The sequence below is a fragment of the Artemia sp. Qi Xiang Cuo genome, chromosome 13, assembly GCF_049724085.1.
Source record: "Artemia sp. Qi Xiang Cuo chromosome 13, ASM4972408v1, whole genome shotgun sequence".
NCBI lineage: Eukaryota > Metazoa > Arthropoda > Branchiopoda > Anostraca > Artemiidae > Artemia > Artemia sp. Qi Xiang Cuo.
In genome coordinates, this window is record NC_142806.1 from 35,840,323 (window position 1) to 35,861,898 (window position 21,576).

At 36.0% G+C, this 21,576-nt stretch overlaps 1 protein-coding gene across 1 annotated transcript; it reads right to left on the reverse strand.

The window, feature by feature from the left end:
* Positions 1–252: 252 nt before the first annotated feature.
* LOC148945235 (C-type lectin domain family 4 member M-like) lies at positions 253–20,975 on the reverse strand. The gene is made up of 2 exons (XM_089098779.1): positions 20,851–20,975; positions 253–838 (listed from the first exon to the last, which is right to left on the reverse strand). The coding sequence occupies exon 2, from the start codon at positions 831–833 to the stop codon at positions 372–374; it is 462 nt and encodes a 153-aa protein (XP_088954905.1). The 5' UTR covers positions 834–838; positions 20,851–20,975; the 3' UTR covers positions 253–371.
* Between the last annotated feature and the right edge of the window lie 601 nt (positions 20,976–21,576).

The window sequence follows — 21,576 nt, forward strand, 5'->3', positions numbered from 1 at the left end:
CTTATATTCTAGATGCGGTTCTTAGCGTGTTCTACCGGATTCTTAATAAGTACCTCATTAAATCTTTAACATAATTGGCTTTACATTTTACTCCATCTCTTGTCCATTTTATTTGCTTCTTAATCCCTGAAGTGCATTCCCAAAGTAAATATAGGTACTTGTTAAATTCTATATTTAGGTCTATCAAAGCATGTTAGATTTGGTAAAACATGCATTTTTAATGCATTTAGTTACGCCCAAAATTCTAACAAGTAACCGAAGAATTTTATTTCTAAAATCCTCAAGCACAAAATACGCCCAGTTTTTTTCTCCAAAATTCACTATAAATATGCAAAGAAGAACAATCACAGTTTCTGGAAATTCAAGTAAAATTATTCCTCAGGTTTTTGACAAACGAAGCTGCTTGTTGAATAGCAGGGAAAAGCTGTCCATTTCCAACTGTGATGTTTACATATCTGAACACATTTAGGCCTGTCTGATGAGCCTGGCTGACCTTCCGCCCAGTAGTCAAAGACTGGATAGGTACGATCAATCCATGTGAAATCCAGGTTAAACGAGCGCACTGACTCTGTGCTATCCAAGCCGATCCACGTGTTTTCGTCATGCTGTTTTGCAATTTCTTGAACAAAATTTTGCGCCTCAACAGATCTAAGGATGGGTAAGTCACCGCCCATTTCTTTGCATCTGTTTCGAGATTCTCTGTAATCTTGTGGCGTTGTTTCAAATATGTAACATGACCCTCCGTGTAAAGACCAACCTTTGGGGCATTTGGCATCAATCGATCTCAACATTATGCAGCTAATGATGATTATTGTTGCGCAGGATAGCTTCATCGCTCCTAGAAACACAAAACAGTAATTGAATTACACGCTGACACATTAGTAGTAACCGCCCAATTCGTTGAAAACCTAAATGCAAACTTACGCCTGAAGGCATAGATATGTGTGTAAGTTTTCAACGAATTGGGGTTACCAGGGTCATTTGCAAAGAGGTATCATTTCTATTGAAGGTATATACTTTGCGTACGTGCCCGTACCAAACAGGTTGGTTATAATCTGTTCTGCCTCAAGTTTTTTCTGACACAATTAACTAAATTTCTATTTCATGATATACTAGTTTTTTTTAGGTTGCATCTGTGTTGGAAAACCGATGTATTTTTTTAGATGCCAATTATTTTTCGTATATATTCAAGTTTCAAATTAGATTCCTCAACAGTTTTGAATAGTTTATTGAACATAACACAATTGACATTTTTTGTAAGCATTTACATAGAAAATGGATAATTCAAAGCAATTTCTGGTGAGTAAAAATTTTCTCATTATTATAATAAAAAAAGAAATTGTCTTGTCATTAAGTTAAGGAAGAAATTCTTTCCTTACACTAGAACTACGGGCACTTATATAATTAGACGGCTATTGTTTTTAGGAGCTGAAACCTCTAAATAATTCTCCTATAGGTTGAAGCTTACGGCGGCTTTTTTTTTTTTTAGGTGTGTTTTTGAAAATAATTCCAGGCCAGTCTGCATTTACGGTGTTATTTTTATAATTATAATTTAACCTTTTTAGGGATGTTTTTTAAAAAATTGCTTAGCTATATTTAAAAAAAAAAAAAAAAATGTTTTACAGTACTTTAAATGACTAAAATAAACTGAATTATTTTACAAACCCAAAATTCATTTTTATTTCAAGTAAGTTGAAACATGCAATACACCCCCTTCTGAAAAGAGGGCAAGATTTAGAGAAGGTATTTTAATTCAAGCTACAATACCCTCAGTTATCGAATTCAATGCCCGAAATACACAAGACCTGGACCATCCAATGCCCTCTACTCCCTCAATTACTATGACATCTGACACCCGTGTTAGCTCCATATCAGCTGGAATGAACTTGAAAAGGGAATGGACTGCCTTATATGCCTCATCTCAGGCTACTAAAGAATGTCAGCTTAACCCCTCTCAAGTTTTTCCAAGGAGTTCAGATATAGAAGACCAGTCAGAATTTGTAAGTATATACATAATTTTTTTTGTTTCTATCCCTATTTTCAAAAAATAAGGTAAATTTTCTCAGGCGCATAGCTTTTGATGAGTAAAACTTAAAATTTGTTTTCTAAAAGCTATTTAATTTTCTTTCATTAACCAAATTAGCTGGTATATATATAAAGGAATGCTTTTCATGCATTTCTAAATATAACAAAAAAAACCTTACCTCGTAACTTATAACCAAGATATATTCTAATGCAATAATTCCAATATTCATTTTAGACAAAAAGAAAAAACTAACTATTTGAAAAAAACGAAAGCGAAAAAAATTTGCTACTACACACCTGACATGCACTTTTAGACTGGTATGTTTGCTCTAATGCATTTGTATACATCCGGTACCTTATCAGATCTACCATCGCTTTTTAATCCGATTTGAATTCTAAGTGGGTCGCATGCAAAGCGGACTTTAAATAGCAAGATGTATATCTTCGATAAGCAATTTACACAGGCAAAAAGGTTTTTTGATAATTTCCAAATATGTCTTCACAGAGATGTTAAGAAACATTATTTGGGGCGAACCCGTTTTTTTGGTCATTTCATTGAAACACTTAGGTGTTTTCGAGAAAGAATTTGAGAATGTTCTATTTGAACTGTGCTGTGAAGTCCGATACCCCCCAACTCTAAAGGGTATCGATCCTCCTACACCGAAGGAAGCTCCCGGTTCCCAAGGGTCCTCCCGGGAGTGGGGGAGGGGGGGAGGGTTCTAAAAAAAGACCATCCAACATTTTAATTGCATTTTAATTGTTGATATGGATGGAGAAAAAAGTTTTTCTCTCTTAAAAACATTTATTTAGCCCAGGTCAAATTCAAAAAAATCCTTTGACAGAAGAACCAGGAAAATACGGATTATTGAGAAGGTAGCACCATCAACCAGCGACATATGGGGTTAGTGTCCGTTAACTGGAGCCGAGGAGCAAGTGTTCATAGAGCATACCGCGTCAGTTGAACGATGGTCAAATTTCATTGATAATTATAATGAAGAGGATAAAACAATATAATTTGACCAATATTTTAAATTTTTATTTTAAAAAATTTTTGGAATAAAACTATCAGTTTTTTTTTTTTATCAGGATGTGTGTTTATTTGTTTTTTTTTTCAGGGGTATCTGTATCGAACTAGAGGTCCTATAATATTGAGAGAGGCCTCATTCAAATAGAAATCAAAAGTTCTAGTGTTCTTTTTAAGTGACCTAAGGATTTGGACGGCAACTAAGCCCCCCTCCTAGGATCATTTTTTCCCAAAGTAACTGGATTAAAAGTTTGAAATTACCATATTTATTAAAGAAAATCTAATAACTATGTCTTTGAGGATGATTTAATCCCTCACATGCCCGGGAGGAGGAGGACTGCATTTTTTGAGCTTTATCCTATTTGGTATTAGATATTTGTTATTGTTTGATAATCACTCCGTTGTCTGTTTTTTTTTTGTGGTCGAGTTATTTGGGGGGGTATGGAGGTAAGGTGGATGATATAAACAATAATTACAGTTTCATTGGGGACGAGCCAATTTAGATGTAGGTGGTGGTGTCCGATTTAACCGCACTATTTTAAAACGATAAGAAGCTAGATTTTAAACTAAAATGTGAACTAGAAATTAGTTTAAATAAATAAAACTTTCAGTTGAAAGTTTTTCAACTGAAAGTAAGGAGCAACTTTAAAACTTAAAAAGAACAGAAATTATTTCGTATATGAGGGGGTTCGCCCCTTCGTCAATACCTCACTCTTTAGGCTAAAGTTTGTTTATTGCTTTCAAAAGAGCTATTTATTCTAATTAAGCGACTATTTTGTTACAGGGGTAAATTTTAAATAATTGCAACAAAATTTTACCTGAGCGGGAACGGCGAGATGTTGAGGTGGAGGGAACCCCCCCCCTCATATAAGGAATAAGTTTGGTTCTGTGTATGTTTTAGTGTTTCTACTTAATTTCAGTTGAAAAAATTTGTTTTTCTTTATTTAATTATTAACAAGCGTTTGAACGATGGTAAAATTTCATTGAGAATTATAATGAAGAGGCTCAAACAATCGAATTGGACCCATATTTTGCATTTTTATTTTAAAAAAATTTTTGTAATAAAACCATTAGTTTTTTTTTTATCATTCTCTTGTTCTAACTTACCCTTCTAAGAATAATACAACATTTTCCTGACTAAAAAAAAAAAAAAAAAATATATATATTCTTTAACATTTTCAGTTGACATTATGAAAGACATAGGCAATGTAACTTTTTTCTTCTTCTTTTAATTGTTCAGGTGGTGGTGATGGTAGTGTGACAATGACTACGAGAAATTGACAAAGTTTATTAACTATAAAAAATTTACATAAAAAAATAAAACTTTTTTTTCTACAGATTAAAAATATAGCACCACCAGCGACACCATTGAGTGATGAAGCAACTATATTTACAGGACCAATTCTGTCACCACCAGCAGAGTTCAGGGATGAAGCTACATTGGTTCTAGAGAATTTGGAGTGGGAAAGTGGTTTCCTTAACGATGTTTTTGGGGAAATGGCCAGCCTGGATGACATAAGCTGTGATATTGATATGCTTGAGGATCCGGGGTGGACAGATAGTTTCATGCGTGAATATTTAGGTGATGTTACAAGTAAATCTGAACCGGGTCCTCATAACGAAATTCCATCCGAGGACAATACAGGCTGGCTCGACCAATTGTCCCCAAACACATTGGAATATGTACTAGGGGACCTCATGCCACATCCCCCCAATATGATTGAACAGACTGGGAGTGGTGTTATTGACAATTCTCTGTCAACCGCCATCACTCCACTTAATGCTATAGATAGAAGTAGTAATACAACAGCAACAGTATCCCCTCTTCCGGATTTTTTTCTCTCCAACTCTGCCTTGCATCACACATTGGTCTACAGTGCCAAATTCGGTGACCCTTTCAACTCTCTAGGGTCGGGGGATATAATAACAGATCCCCTGGCCATTACACATTCATATACGGATAAGATTCGAGCCATTCTTGAACAAAAAATGGGGGTGTGGGGAATGGGGGTCAGTTTAAAAGCATCAATAGCACTAAAAATATTTTTTTTAAACGAAAGTGCGGGTGAGATGTATTCGAAATACTTGCACACAGAGATGTTGGCAATTCACCCGCATTTATCAAATTATGGGGAGGTTTTTCTAAATGGGGCCAATAGTATCCAAAGTATGTGGTACATTTATAACGAGGGGGTTTGTGGATCTGTGGTTTTATTTATTGAAAGTTTAAATGTTAATATTTGTAGGTTTAAAAAGGATTTTATTGCCAGAGGTTGGCATGGGGGCGGGGAGGCACTTGAATTAAAATATCATTGAGATTTAGAGGGGTGTAGGGGGATACAACGAATCTGTTTCGATACGAGGCTGCAGTGTTTAAAGTATGCGTTTTTAATTGCTGCATACAGACCTCTGCGCAATGATGCCACTAAGAAGAACTTGAATAAAATGGCAGTTAATGGTAGGGAGGGTTCAAAGTTCCCCAAAGTAAATTTTAATTGTTTAAATGGTCAATATCCCGTGACACTAAAAGGAATAGATATTTTTGAGCGGGCTAATGTACATTTAAAGATTGGTGTCACGGTGTTACAGTATGAAACAGAATTTGAAGAGGGTCAGCGTTCCGATAAGAAGGGTGTATTATTTCCAGTGCGGGCTCCTTCAATTGAATCAGTAGAACATTGGGTGCGGCTTCTATACACCCCACCGACAGACTCCGATTCAATTGGTCATTTCAATCCAATTACGGATATTAGTAGGGTTCTAAGTGAGGGTAAAACGGGGCGAGGTGGTGTGTGTTATTACTGTCCAACATGCCTCTCAAGATTTCGCTCTGATTTAAAGTTAATGCATCACATGAAACACTATAAACGTCATGGATTCCAGGCTGTGGAGACGGTAAGCGGTGAGAGAGCAATCTTAGTATTGAAAATTTCCAACACGCACTCTTATAGATCATAACAATCGATTTAGACTGCGAAGCTAATCTGACAGACTTTTAAGATCCGTCTAAATCAAATAGTGTTCAAAAGCATGAAGTCATAGGAGTCTCTTACGCTCACGTGCTACAAGATTCAAATAATACCGTGCAAGTGCTGGAGGTAGTGGAGATGTTGAGTGACTGTGAAGACTGAATGCGCTCGGCATTGGTCAGTCTAGTCAAAACAACGAAAGGTGCAATTTCGCGCCTTCGTTATACAAACTATCCTATGCTCCTATCACCAGATGACATAGTGGCCATTAAAAATCGTAAAATGTGTTGGGTTTGCAAGGGAGAATTTGATGATGTTTTTGGGAATGGAGGGAGGAGGAAGGTGATCGACCATGATCATTTGTGGCAGGAAATTACATCGGGGGGGAGTAACTTTAGAGGGGTATCACACCAGTCATGCAATTTAAACGATAGACAACAATATTTCGTACCTGTTTTTGTACATAATTCCAATTACGACTTAAAGTTTGTTCTTCCGGCGTTGGCCCGCATTGCCAAGGGAGAAGTTGTATATGACGCATGGATATATGGTTCTTTTTCATATAATATCATACCCAAATCATCGGAGAAACTACTGCTGCTAGAATTCATGTGGAAAACAGTTGACAAGGGTAACACGTGCCTGAATAAAATCTTTTTTTTAGACTCGTTAAGCTTCTTCCCAAAATCTTTAAGTCAATTGATTCAGGTAAAGAAAAGTGACAATTTTGATAGCTTCCCCCTCCTCAAACAGCGCTTCCCCGATGATTAAATGTATGATTTATTAACGTGTAAGGGTATATATCCATATGATTATTACAACTCTGGCTCGAAGCTAGATGAGGTGTCACTACCGCCCATTGAAGTTTTTTACAATTCTCTTACTGAGAGTGAGTGCACCACTAGCGACTACGAATTTTCTAAGAGGGTTTGGGCAAAGGGCGGATGTAAAAATGGGTGGGATTATTGTAAACTTTACTTGGCCAGTGACGTACTCACTCTTCTGGATATTGTGTGCAAAAATACGGATAAAATCTATGGGGAATTTGGGTTGGATTTAGGTTATTATTTTGCCACTCCTCACTTGGTGATGGACTTGATGCTTAAAATCAGCAAAGAAGAAATAGGTCTGATCACCGAAGTGGATCATCATCTGTTTGTAGGGAGATCAATGAGGGATGGGTATGTTTTTCACAGGGATCGTATCATGAAAACTGATCCGAGTGGACAGCACACCGATGAAAATTCGGACGCAGTTTTTTTGGATATGAATTCTCTTTACCCATCGGAAATGTCTCACTACTGTTTGCCGTGTGGCAATTATAAAGGGCTTGACAATCCGTGTGTTTCGAATTTCCCCGACATTGCCAGTGTTGAGGAGAATGGGGCACAGGGAATGATTTTTTGAAATTGACGGTGAAATACCCATGGAAATCCATGACTCGGTAAAAGACTTTGTTTTTCCGTGCATAAATAGACCGGTGGCTAGGGACTCTCTGAGCCCCTACAATTTATCTTTAGTAGAGGACGGGAGTATGCACTGGGTACCTTCAAAACAAAAACTAATTGCCGACCTCAACCCAAAACAGAATATCGTTGTTCATCACGTGCTATTGAAATGGATGGTGTCCAATGGATTCAAGGTCACAAAGATTCATAGAGCCCTCCAATTTGATCAAAAGCCTTACATGAAAACGTTTATTGACACCTTTGTCAGTAAGCGTTCACAAGCGAAAACGAAAGTTGAAAAAGAAGTCTGTAAACTCATTTTGAACTCAGCTTTCGGTAAAATGTGCGAGAGCGTACGACACAGAAGTCGATTTGACATTGTAACCAACCCCAAAGATTTTGCTCGAATCATTGCGGATCCAAACTTCACATCGTTCACAATCATAGACTCTAATATGGTGCTCCTACATTGCAAGAAAAGAAACATTGTATTAAATAAAATTATTGCAGGCGGAAGTGCAATAACGCAAATATCCAAGAAACTCATGTTTTTGTTTCATTATAATATATGCAGGGTACAGTGGCGGATTGAGGGACAAGTTCAAGTGTATTACGGGGACACTGATTCACTCCTGTTAAAAGTCAAAACTGAAAATCCATTGAATGATTTGGAGAATGGCGAGTACATTAGCTCACGAATGGACTACACTAATTGGGACGAATCCCTCTACCCAGAGCTAGTGAAACGCCAGGCCCCAAATCAATTGTTAATGTTAAAATCTGAAAAGGGTAGCGATCTGATATCCAGTGGTGTGTTTCCTGGTCCGAAGGTATACTGTGTGGAAACGCACAGCAAGGATATCAAACAAGTTTGCAAGGGGGTACCTACACACTTTGTAAAAAATAATTTCGACATCAGTGTGTATAGAAACTGTCTGGAACGTAGTTTAGTGCTAAGGGCGAAAGTCATGGCGATTCGCTCTTTACAATTTAAAAACTACACAGTTAGAGTTGAGAAAAACGCCATGTCTGCCATATCGGACAAAGTATATGTAGTTGAGGTTGGTGTGATGGTATTACCACACGGTCATTTTTTAATTACAGACCGTGTTGAATGTACAGAGTAAAGAAAACAACTCGGTCTAAAAAAATTAACTTAAATTCACTAAAAAAAAAGTATAAATTGAGTGGGAGGTTTTTTTTTGGGTAATTAGGTGTTTTTTTAATTCTTTTTTTTTATCACAATCAATTTTCAATGTGAGTTTGTGTGTTTATGTGTGTGTGTGTGTGTGTTTGCACGGCAGATCAATTTCCAGTTTTTAATGCGGGCCCCGGCCGCCGCAGCGGCCGCCCCCCGGGGGGGAGTTGGGACCCCAAAATTTAAAATGTTGTAAGTAAAAGTGTATGATATTATTTCACAAGTGTGTGTGTGTGCACATTAGTCCAATAAATAATGTATTTTTTATAAATAAATAAACAGAAAAAAAAGTGTATTTATTTAAGTGTTTGTTTTTTTTTCTAGTGGCTATTTAAATGTTGTATTTTTTTTTATTATAAATAAATTAAAAAAAAAGTGTTTTTTTTTATTCATTTTTAATGTGCCTTTTTAAATTTAGTATTATTTTTTTTTTTTAAAGTATTGTTACCCTTTGTTATGTATATAATAGAAGAAAATGTTATTCTTTATTCTTCTTCTTCTTCTCGTTATTATTATTTTTGTACGGAGTAGTAGTAGTAATAGGGAAATTACTTAGTTATTAGACGGCCATAGTCTACAGTTAGTTGTACAGGTGAACTATTGAAGGGAACATGTATCAATTTAAAACACCATTCAGATCGTTTCTGTGTGGACCGTCAATGTCAGGCAAACCAACACTCTTAACTAAAATAATTAAAAATCGTGATAAAATGTTTGTGGAAAAGCCGAAAAAAATCTACTATTGCTATAGTATTTGGCAGGAGTCATATGATAAAATAAAAGCGATTGCCACCACCATGGGGTTGGTGCAGATACAATTCATACAGGGACTTGATGTTTTCAACATTATTGAACAAAACTCTTGGTTGATCATTGACTATCTGGCTGAATCTATTGAACAATGGTGCCAGGAAATGCTACAACTGTTCACTGTTCGCTCTCATCATGAACAGATTTCCATTACTCTGGTTCTACACAATCTCTATCATCAGAGCAAATGTATGCGAACACATGCATTGAACTGTACCTACTATATCATCTACAGAGTTCTTCATGATTCTCGCTCGCCAATAACTCTCAATAAACAAATATACCCAGGCGCAAACAAATTTCTGCTCTCAGCATACAATCATTCAGCTAATAGACCCCCTGGTTACATCCGAGTTTGTATTAATAAACAAACAACCGAGATATGAGTTCGGTCATAGATGTTTTCTACAGTAACATTACACCATATCTCCCTGTTAACACCAAAAAGACCTAAAAGTCGCTCTCACGATACGGAATAGGCTACAGGAAAATAGTCACTTTTTTTCATTTCTAAGCAGTTCAAACCCTCCACTCAGGAAAGCAACACTCAAACACGGTATTGACAATAATTTCATTAATCTAATATCCGAACTTTGTTTAAATTTGTTCGAGGGTAATGTTCAAGTGCCAGAAGTAGTTAAGCAACAGGCAAAGCAACATTGTTCCATTGTACGTACATTGACATCTAAAAAGAAAGGAAAGAATTTCAAAAGGAAATGACTTCTTCAGGCGGGCGGTAGCTTTTTCACACTTTTACTGCCAATAATTGCAGGACTTGTAAACAGTTTTCTCTAAAGAGAGAGAGAGAGAGAGAGAGAGAATGGCAAAACCCTATAAATTGACACCAATAGAACTCGCTCTCTCACGCGTCAAAAACTTTGAGAGCAATCTGAGTAAATTCCTTGACAATGAACATATTGAGGATGATAAAAACTGTTTTTACTTCAAGATGCACTTTGCCGAGTGGACAAACACAAGTCCTATCGTTCGAAGCCCACTGCTGCTGCTGCTGCTGATCCCAAAAAAGAATAATCTCCTCTGGATTCTGCTGCTGCTGGTGGAAAAAAATTAAATATGGTGTATATGTATTCGTTTTTTTCTAAATTTGTAAATCTATGACCCAACTCATATGGTGAAAAAATTACACAAGTCCTACCCTATCTTTTGGACAGTGATCACATTCAAGTTGAGAGCAATGGGATAGGGATTATAATTCAGGGCAATAGCTATATTCTACTTGATTTAATCTATGATATGGTTACAAATCGTAAAGGACTATTATCATGTGACACTCATATATACAACTTTCTAAATAAATTAAACTTCCCCAAAAGTCTTATTGTCAATAGACAAAATTCTAAAAAAAATAAATGAACCTGCATCATCATCATAATCAAAATCAACAAAAACATTGATACAATTAAAAAATGAACTTTAAGAAGAAGATTTTAAATTAATTTTGGATAATACTAGTAAACCACTGATAGATAGACAAAAGCGAAGACGCATTAAGTCATTATCATCATCACCACCAACGGCCAGTATACAAAAGGGTAGCGGACGTTACACCACGTGTTTACGTTTAAAATGGTTGAAGTTCTGAAATGTGTTTATGAAAATATTGGTGAGGCGGGGAGTTTAAGTTCCCCCACCACTCTTTCAAAAGTCACTGGTGTTCGCACTAAAAGTGGACAAGACTATCTACAAAATAAATCAATTTACACTCTTCATAGAAATCAAAGTCTTCATGCCAATCAATATCTAAAAACTAAAGCCTTTGACCCATTGAATATAATGCAAGCAGATCTCCTGAATCTAGATGAGCTTCAAAGATGTCACAATATACCGTACAAGTACATTCTACTTGCAATCAGTGTTTATAGTCGTTATGCATATGCAATTCCATTGCGATCAAAGAGAGGTGTTGAAGTTGCTCAGGCCATTGAAAGTATTCTCCAACGGGATACGTATAAAAAAAATTCAAACGGATCGCGGTAGTGAATTTGTTAATCCCCATGTTGAAAAAGTACTAGAGAAATATAGTACACTGCTCTATCATAGTCACAGTCCTATAGAGGCTGCATTGGCCGAACGATTGATAAGAACTATTCGACTTTTAATTTCAAGATATTGTACGTTGAAAAATACATCGGCTTTTATTCGTGATCTTGATAAAATCATATTGATTTATAATCAACGACCTCATCGATCATTGTCCAACTCTACGCCAACGAAAGTTCATCTTTCTGATCATGATACAATTGACACCTTTCTTAAACAGTATTCCAATGAATCGTCGGCTGTCAAGAAGATGAAAAATAAATTCAATGTTGGTGATACCGTTCGAATTAATAGAACAACTAATGTTTTTGAAAAGGGGAATTACTTGTGGTCCACAGAACTTTTTAAGGTGGCAAAAATCCTAGACACTAAACCCATAACTTATCGCCTGCGTGATACCAAAGATGAGGAGATTCTCGGCGGCTTTTATGACTATGAACTACAAAAACTGAAAAATGCCAGTGAAATCTGTCAAATTGAAAAGATATAAAGGAACCGTACTCGTGGGGGTAAGAAACAGTTACTTGTTCGGTGGCTAGGATACAACTCTGATTTTGATTCTTGGATCGGTGTTGAAGATATTGACAATGCCCAATGATTTCTTTGTAACTTTCATGTCCAACGTTTCCGATCCTCTCTAAAATGACTTGAATACGACAAGTGATTTTTGGACAAAACTCTCACCCGCCATCAAAATTTGACGGTGCAAATGAAGTGGCTCTTGTCGACTGTATTCTCAAAAATACCTATGACATCCTGAGAAAGGATCGTAAATATGAAATAAAAATTAGACCCTATGATTGGCCGCCACCACCAGGTGATCAAGAGCAAATTCAAAAAATCAATTGAATGGATTATCCATATGTTGAATTACCCTACGAGGAGTTCACCTGCATGAATGATGTATGTCGTACTATCAATAAAAGAATTTATGCTCGTAAAAAAGGAGCTTTTGATTTCAACTATTCAAAGGAGTAGGGTAAGATCTATATTAGTTCACCTATTGCCAATGAAAAGGTTATTCTCAATGATAACCTAAAGGACCGTCTTGGCTTTAAGCTCAATATAATCAATGGTAGAAGTGCTGAAAACACTAATTTCATTTTTGCTGACTACCCACCTGCCTTCTCCACGGACACTTGTATATTTCTCTACGCTTCATTTGTGGAAACATCTCGGGTTGGTAACTCAAATGTTCCCCTCCTATGAGTTCTTGAACGAAAAACCAATCAATAACATGTTCACCACTACAACATCCATGATCTACAGTATAGTCTTTTAATCACTTCATATTAGAAAGTTGATCTTTTAACACTAAGATCTAGATTAGATAAGTCTCTTGCACTTTCAAAAGCCTTAGCAGCGATTGAATATTATGTTTGATCCACTGTTAACAACGACGGCACAATATTCTAAAAAAAAAATGAACAATAGAAGAATTCCATTTGTCTGTCCCGATATTGACTGTTATGTTGGTGCTTTGAGTCCACGTCAAATAGGCAATGGCTTGGACTATTACAAGGGGCGTACTACAATGTCTGGCTATGGTCTTGGTGGCTGGTTTGCTAGGCTATTTCTTTCTGCACTACCCCTTGCCAAAAAATATATAAAACCTGCTGCATCAAATTTTGTTGCCTCCACACTACAGGTCTGGGGGTCGGGCAAGAATTTCAAGGAGAGTGTTAAGGAAAATATTAGATCTTCAGCAAGAGCCGTTGGTGAGCAGTTAAAATCTCGACCAAATGGGGAGGGATTGAAAAGGATGCGTTCGCGTCATTCACTCATCAGTCTCCACCCAGGCAGGAAGCAAAGGACATCAACAAGGACTTTGAGAAATAAAACAACGAAGTCCAATAAGCAACAGAAGAAGAAGAAGAAAAAGAAAAAGATTGTTAGATCAAAGAAGGATTTCTTCTCTTAAGATGACTTATCTTCCCCATAAGGAATCATATCCATCAATCAGTTCCTCATTGAATCTATTCAATGCTGAAAATGTTGATGTCAGTGTCAAGTATGGCTACTATGAACAATTTCACCCTCAACAACCCCTCTCTGAAAATATACACTTTCAAATCTGTTCCAATGAAGACTAGTTCATTGATTTGTTGTCAACATTTATTGATTTAAATCTCAGGGCGAAGAAAAAGTAAGATACGACAATTTCGCAGGCTAATAATGGTCTTTCCGCTAAACTATGCAGTCTACAAAGTCTATTTAAGCAGATTAATGCATCTATCATTGAAAATATTGTGAGCACAAGCAGTGATCTATCAAACTCTGTTATCTAAATGAAAGTCAGTAGGACGAACCCTAAGGTATAAAAGGATTTAAGAGTGCAATCGCTGGGCTATGAATATCGAACAGGTGTTGATACTGACTGTGAGTTGACTACTGCAGTGACCCAGGAGTATCATCTAGTTGGAAAATTAAATCATGAGATATTCAATATATCCCAATGGCTACCCCCCAAAGTCAAGATTGACATAAAGTTACAGATGGCCCCATCGAATTTCATTTTGAGAAAAACACTTCCTGCAGCACCCGATGCAAATGTCATTATCACATCGGCAATTCTCCACGTCCGAAAACAACACGTTATGAGCTCTGTTGCATTGGCAGTGGAGAAGCTAAGAGCCAATGGTAACAAAATTACACTTCTTATCCCCCATACAATCACCAATCAACTTCACATTGCCACCGGCTCTCGTAGCTATAGCGATTCATCATTTATCAATGGAGAAATCCCATTAAAATTGGCTTTGGCCTTTGTGAAGAGTGCCAGTGCCGTTGGATCCTAGACTGTATCGCCCCATGATTTTAATTTTTCCGGTATATCTAGCCTTGTGTGCAAAGTGAATGGTATTCCACTGTACACTCTATCATTTGACAAAAAATCCTATAGAACTCTGTACGAGTTGACCATGCAATCCCTAGATCATAACTCTCAACGATTTGAAAAGGGAATAACCGATTCAATGTTTTCAAAAAATCATGGGGTTATTGTTTTGGACTTGTCAGGTATACAGGATATGACCATAGTACGAACAGGGAATGTACGTTTAGAGTGTACATTTGCCAATGCTCTGACTGAGAGTATCACACTAATATCACTGAGTCAATTTGAAACCTATTGGGAAATCACGCCCGACGGCAGTGTTCTACTAGACCTAGCACCATGAACACAAACCAAATAATCGACGTATTTAGTATGGATCCATACATGTCCCAGTACAAGTCCTATTGCATACCTTCGGACTTCATTGAAAAAATTCCAAGTGTTAACAATACCCTAATCATTGTTAATAGCAGTCCATCGACTTTGAAGACCGGTCATTGGCTCTGAATCTTTCAAACAGCAAAGAATATTGAATTTGTTGATCCTCTTGGCCTATCGTATAAATTCTACGCTCCACACATCAGAAACTTTATTGAAAGCAGTGGGAAAACCAGTATTCAAAATCAACGAAGAGTACAGGATTTAACGACTTAAGACAAGTGGCTTTCATGCACTACTCTTTTTCATGTTCAGATGTCGTGGCTACACCTACAAGCACTTTCTCAACATCTACGTTGACTTACCTCAATTGAACGACTTTCTAGTGGAGATTATACTTACAAGTGTATTTAATATTGATTTTATTGCACTAAGAATAAAATGTTCTAAAAATGTATGTGAAATTGTTTATTAATAAAAAAAATTTATATACATGATAAAAATAGTTTTCTACTATTAATATTTCATCCACTAATCTGTATTTATCGACAACAAATAGTTCAATTATATTATCTGGATTCAACGTGTACTGATCTTGATATAGTAAATTATTAGGGTCACATGACGTACAGAGTATTGTGACTTAATTCTTGTCATATATCTTTGTATATTCAATAATACTATTATCATTCATTTTACAGAATTCAAATGTTTCAATTTGCGTATTTGAAGAAATTTCATAAACAGTGTCCTCAAATGGCGAATCACATTCCGTCACAGCCAAATAAAAATCAGTGGGCTTATAATCATAACACCCATTGTCTTCACAACGATGACGAAGAAACCATATTCTTTTGTTGTTCCAACAGTTGAATCGTTGACCTGGCTCTTCCTCCCAGAACAATCTAAAACCGCGACAATACAAATCTCGTAGCAATAAACTAAAATCACGGTTAGGATTCTTTCCAGTCATTCCGGGGTATTTACTCTCCCTCTGCTTGTATTTATCATAATGACAATTGGAGCATAGGTGACCTCTAGGATGAGAGTCACACACCTCTTCAAGACAGGAATTACAACCTTTAATTTGTACAGTATATCCTCTATGCAATTTACACGGGTTGCATAATCTACACTTTTCATCATACTCCTCAATCATTGTGAAATTCTCACATGATGACCAGCTGCACTGTGTGTACATACATAACGGACATTTATTGAACATTTTGTCATGTGTTAACGCTCTCACTGCCACAATGAAACTGAGATAGCAACAAAAGAAATTTTCTGAGAGAGAAAGAGGAGTAAATCATCCTTCAGCACCATCTTTCTAATTAAAAAAAGTCCTAAGTTTTTAAACTAATGTTTAAAAGCATACACAGAGTATATTTTTTCCGTCTCGTAATCAATATATCAATAAATTGTGTAAATGCATTTGGACCACAATGTAGAAGCTTCATACAATAGCCTAATGATGGGGAATCAGTTTTCATTATATCGACAAGCATTCCTCGAGAAAATATCTTCCTTTGAATAGACAACTCTAGAAAATCATCATCTAGAATCATACGTTTGTACATAAGAACAAGATTCCTCATGACTCGCTCTTTCTCAAATCTATCAATTTTTTTAGTCCTAACACTCTCACAACCAACTACAGAATAATCAGAATTTATTTTGTCTACTCTATTAAATATACGCTTGTCTACTATAGAAAAAAAAATACCATTGATTTAGAAACATTTTTATTGAACATAATTACGATAATAATATTCACTGATGCATTTTGTTCTCATCAATATATTTCAATAGGACATCTAATGCTGACCGAAGTTTATTTATATGGAGAATATTCACTTTTCCAGCAAAACACAGCTGCTCCTCCTGCTTAAATTTGCTTAATGATATCACGTATCTCGCATACATAATGTCCCATTCAAGACATAGTCTACAGCCAGCGGTTATTTCCACAGCTACATTAGGTCCTCGTATATCGTTGCTGCTGCTGCTTTCGGTTCCATAATTAATCTCTAATAGTGTAAATGCACCACTCATTTTTTTTTTCACTAATGTCCTGGTAAATAAACTATTCTCTTTGAATGCAATTCTCTTACTAATATGAATTGTAAAGAAAACTATTCCTTTTATTCAAATCCTAATCACCAATCAAGTCATACTCGCTCCTCTTGGCAAAGGTGTAATGACCTGTAGAATAGGACTACCATAAAAACCTGTTTGGTACGGGCGCGTACGCAAAGTATATACCTTCAAGCAAATTCCATATGATATTTCAAATTACTATAGCTTCTATAGAAATGATACCTCTTTGCAAATGACCCTGGTAACCCCAATTCGTTGAAAACTTACACACATATCTATGCCTTCAGGCGTAAGTTTGCATTTAGGTTTTCAACGAATTGGGCGGTTACTACTCACATTTTCAATCAAAAAATTAGAAACCATCCATAAACCAAAACTATTCATCGTCATTTGATCTTAGCATACATGTTAACATACAACTATGTATATTTCTATCACCAATTTACATTGTCGTTGAAAAAAAATAACGACTTATTAAGCAGCATTCTAGTTCCCGTAGTTTTCCTATTTCAAGGCAATAGCAACATGACATAAGCATACATATATTGCATATTGCCATTTAATAATTCATAATTACAGTCATCAGCTCTTTGAGGTAATATCACTTTGAACTTCAACTTTTTAAAGATAAGCACAAAATTACATCACATTGACATAAGACAGGAGCTCTAGGACAGCCATGAATTTCCTGAGATAACTACGTTTCTTTACTGAAAATTACATTAACTGATCAAAGAGAACATGTCCACATACATAAATAGCCCGATAAATTACAGTGACAGTAATAAACGCAACCTTCCGAAGAGTGAACTACGTCCCAAAGCAACAAAAGCTTAATGCGCGTTTTCTAAGAATCTCTTCAGTAGGAAAAATTTACGAATAGATGCCAATTCAGATATACGAGCTATCTTTCAAATTCAGTAGCACAATAATTTATAATCACAAAAATCCATTTTTGAGAGTTTCGAAACAGAGCCAGAAACCCCTAGGATGTGACGTCAAACTAAAAAAAGTACACCGCCATCGCTGAAAACCCTAAACTGATTGCTTACAATCCCCCATTTTGAAAAATAAGGACAATTGCTTTTTTACATGGGTAGCAGTGATGTCTCCCTTCTTTTTTTTCGGCAATGCTAGCAGGTCACTGATAGATACTGGAGAGATGATGTGTTATAAATCTAGATCCTTTTGTACATTAGTCTTGATAGCGCACGATTAAAGCGTTATGTGACACCAAAAAGGTCACTTTTGTGCTATTTATAGACTGGAGAAGGCTAGAAAACGTGAAAATTACTCACTGAAATGACATTGATTGAAAACCCTTGGCTGGAAGTTTACAGTCCCCCATTATCGTATAAGTAGTAAAAGGCTCCTAGGGAAGAGTGAACTGTGGCCCACACTAATCAAAATTTCAGAACACATTTTCAGAGACTGTCTGGTGAAAAAAAAGAGGTATCGATCAACCCTAATCTGAAAATTTTATACCAAATCAATAGGGATTTAAATGAGTTAAATATAGTTAAAATTACAATAAAAACATTAAGTTGATAATCAAGGGTATAAAATATAATACATTTTACGGTAAGCCTTGGATGTCGACTATTTTCTGCATCCTAGAAATTAACACTTTGTGTGTCGAAGATACCCACAATATTTCCATGGACGTATTCCCTTTCTTCAGCTATTGTTGGTCTTGATGCGCTATTTTGCAGCATATTTGAGTTCAAAACTTAGTTATTAATGGACGTCCACAATAAGAAAAAGGAGAAGGGACATTTTCCCTCCTCGTGAAAAACCCAAAAGTGCAAAACTTGTTTATATCTGGAATAAATGTGCAAATTGTCAAGGGAAAATCCGTAAAGTCGGAGTTTATGGTTTTTTCACTACCCTTGAATGGTGTTGTGCTAAACAAGTAAAAACTTTCAGGATTAGATCTACTGTGCCAGTTAGGGTCTGTATAGGTATTTTCTGATATAAATTGCTATTTAGGAAATTTACGCTAAATCTGGAAGCTATTGTCCTATATCAACTAAACTTCCAGGATTGCAGGATTAGTTGTCAATAAGATGACTGCCAAACTGGCTGCATTAGTAGCTTACCGGCTTATATCCCCAATGGAAGTTTTTAGTTGTTATTCTTCAATCTTATGGTTTTATTTTTCAAACTAATAATTTTAATTTTCAAAGTAAAACGAAAATTTTACCATAATTAGATAGCTGTGATTCTGCTTCATTCATTCACAAAATTGTACTTTCGAAACTTGCTTATACTTTTCGTATGTAAAAAAAAATACGAAAAAAGATGGAAGGATGAGAACCAAAAATTGTAATGTTAAAAATTCGATGGAGTTACGAGTTCACAAGAGAAGCATAGAGAGACGTAATAGCTTTTAAATGAACCCTTAAAAATCTATCCATGATCTTGCGGTAGCAGTGTAACCCTGACAGAAAAAAAGAATTAGAAATTAATAATAAGGCGCATACTAACAAAGAATTAACCTGACTTGCTTGTTTTTCAAGATGATGGCCTCAAAAACTTCATTCAAAGGTTTTAGACCACGCAAAATAAATTGCTTTTGTTAGAATTTATATTCCATGGGATGTTAACCGTCTTCGGGTAAAAATTGATGTTTTGTGCCCCAAAATAGCAGAAAATGCAACTTAGCTACTGTTTGTCAAGATGGTGAGGGGGCTTAAAAACCTCTCGTTGAGGGTTCTAGGCCATGACAAATTGTTTTGCTATCTTAGAATTTCCATTATTTGGTATTTTGACCCTCACGTGGCAAGAATTCATTTTTTGGCATACAATTGAAGAAAACATCACTATTCTGTGGCACTGTCTCTTTTGTTACTTAAAAAGGGCCCTTGATACTCGTCTTTCAATTTCCATCAAAATGAGCCCATTCTCAATATTTCACCCTCACTGATTGGATTTCCAACAGTGGGGTTTTCAACCCTGGCCATTCCAATGGTGTACTTTTCATTTCCATCCGATATCATTATCAGGATTAATTAAAACTATGGTTACTACTCCTGAAAGTTCTAGGCATAATGTCCTGAAACTCCGTCCCCCCCCCCACAGAATCCCCCTTACGAAAAACCCCTTTTCTCCCTGGAAAATTGAGCAATCAAAGGAAAAGTATGACATATAGAAAGAATGAAGAAAAAAGAAGGGATTTTGGTTGTTCTATGGGTTGAGTCATTACAGCAGGGTAAGATAAAGGATAAATATCACAACAGTTCGTGGTAACGAACTGTAAGTCAGGAGTGACCCGGCTCAATAGTAGCCGAAACAAAAAAAAAATAGAATTTTGATATCAATAGAACTATCGAAACAGTCTAATTTTTATGCTGATTTCAAATATATAATCTTCACTTAGTTTAGTCATATCCATCAAAGGTTACGAGCCTGATAAAATTTGCCTTATTTTTCAAAAAAGGGGGAAACAAAGTCATACAATCTTAATGAAATTCATATCATCAGATTCAGCGTAACAGAGAACCCTGCTCTAGAGGTATCAAGCTTGTATCTAAAAAAATATATTTTTTGCCAGAAGAAGGATCACGGATACGTGTTTTTGTTTTCCCCAGGGGTGATCGTATAGACCCAGTGGTCCTAGAATATCAGAAGAAGGCTACATTCGAGCAGAAATTAAAAATCGTAGTGCCCTTTTTAAATGACCAAAAGATTGGAGGGCAACTAGGCCCCCTGGATATATCTTGACCCCCCACAGCCCCTAAGGAAAGGTCTAAGTTACACATAAAACCCTTGATATGGCTTAAAATTATACTCGAATAACATCTATTGAATTTTCAGAACTAAAACAAGACAAAGAGAAAATGATAACTGAAAATTAGTCAAGTACGCCACTAATACTTGTAAAGTGAATAATAATCTTTTCAGGGAACGGGGATATGTGTGTGGTCTACCATCCCCACTCTCAAATTATATAAACGGATAGCTGTACCAATCTGTTCTAATTTGACAAACGTAATTTTTACCTTTACTCCTTTAAATTATCCAACGTGGGGCGTTTGAAGCTAACCTAGCGACTGACCTTCGTAATTTTAGTTTGTAACCCTATCTGATATTGTACTGTTATGTTGACCAATATGATTCAGAATTGTAAATAAAACTTGCACAATCTTGTTTGTAAGGGTATGCATAATATTGCTAATAGACTTTAAAATTCAATTGTTATTTGAGAATTTTACCTCCCCTGGTTAGCATTATACGAAAAGTATGGAGATTGCTCTTTAAATGTTAATTTAACTCTTACTAATTCTTATTTACTTATTTTCTATTAACTCTTTTTTGAAAAAAAGGGGAAAAATCTACATCCTTGATAAGACGGTAGTTAAAACCTAGGTATAAAACTGATACCTGGTCAGTTTTTTATTTAATTGGTTCTACTAAATAAGTGTCGGATCCAGGGGGAGCGAGGGGGCGCGAACCCCCCTAACGTAGTCTAAAGTAGTGTAAGTTACTTAATTAACGTACGTTTGCGTTAATTAAACTTGCTCCTAACGCAAGTTTATCGGATTAACCTTTTTTGTACCCCCCCCCCTTATTAAAAAATTCTGGATCCACCACTGTACTAAATTGACGTTGAAAATAAAAAATTATATCAGTATTGAAATTCTTTTGAAAACGGTAAAAATGCTGTATAACGACTAACCGATAATTCAAACTTGCAGCGTTGCAATATAGTTGTGCTAGTCCGTTCA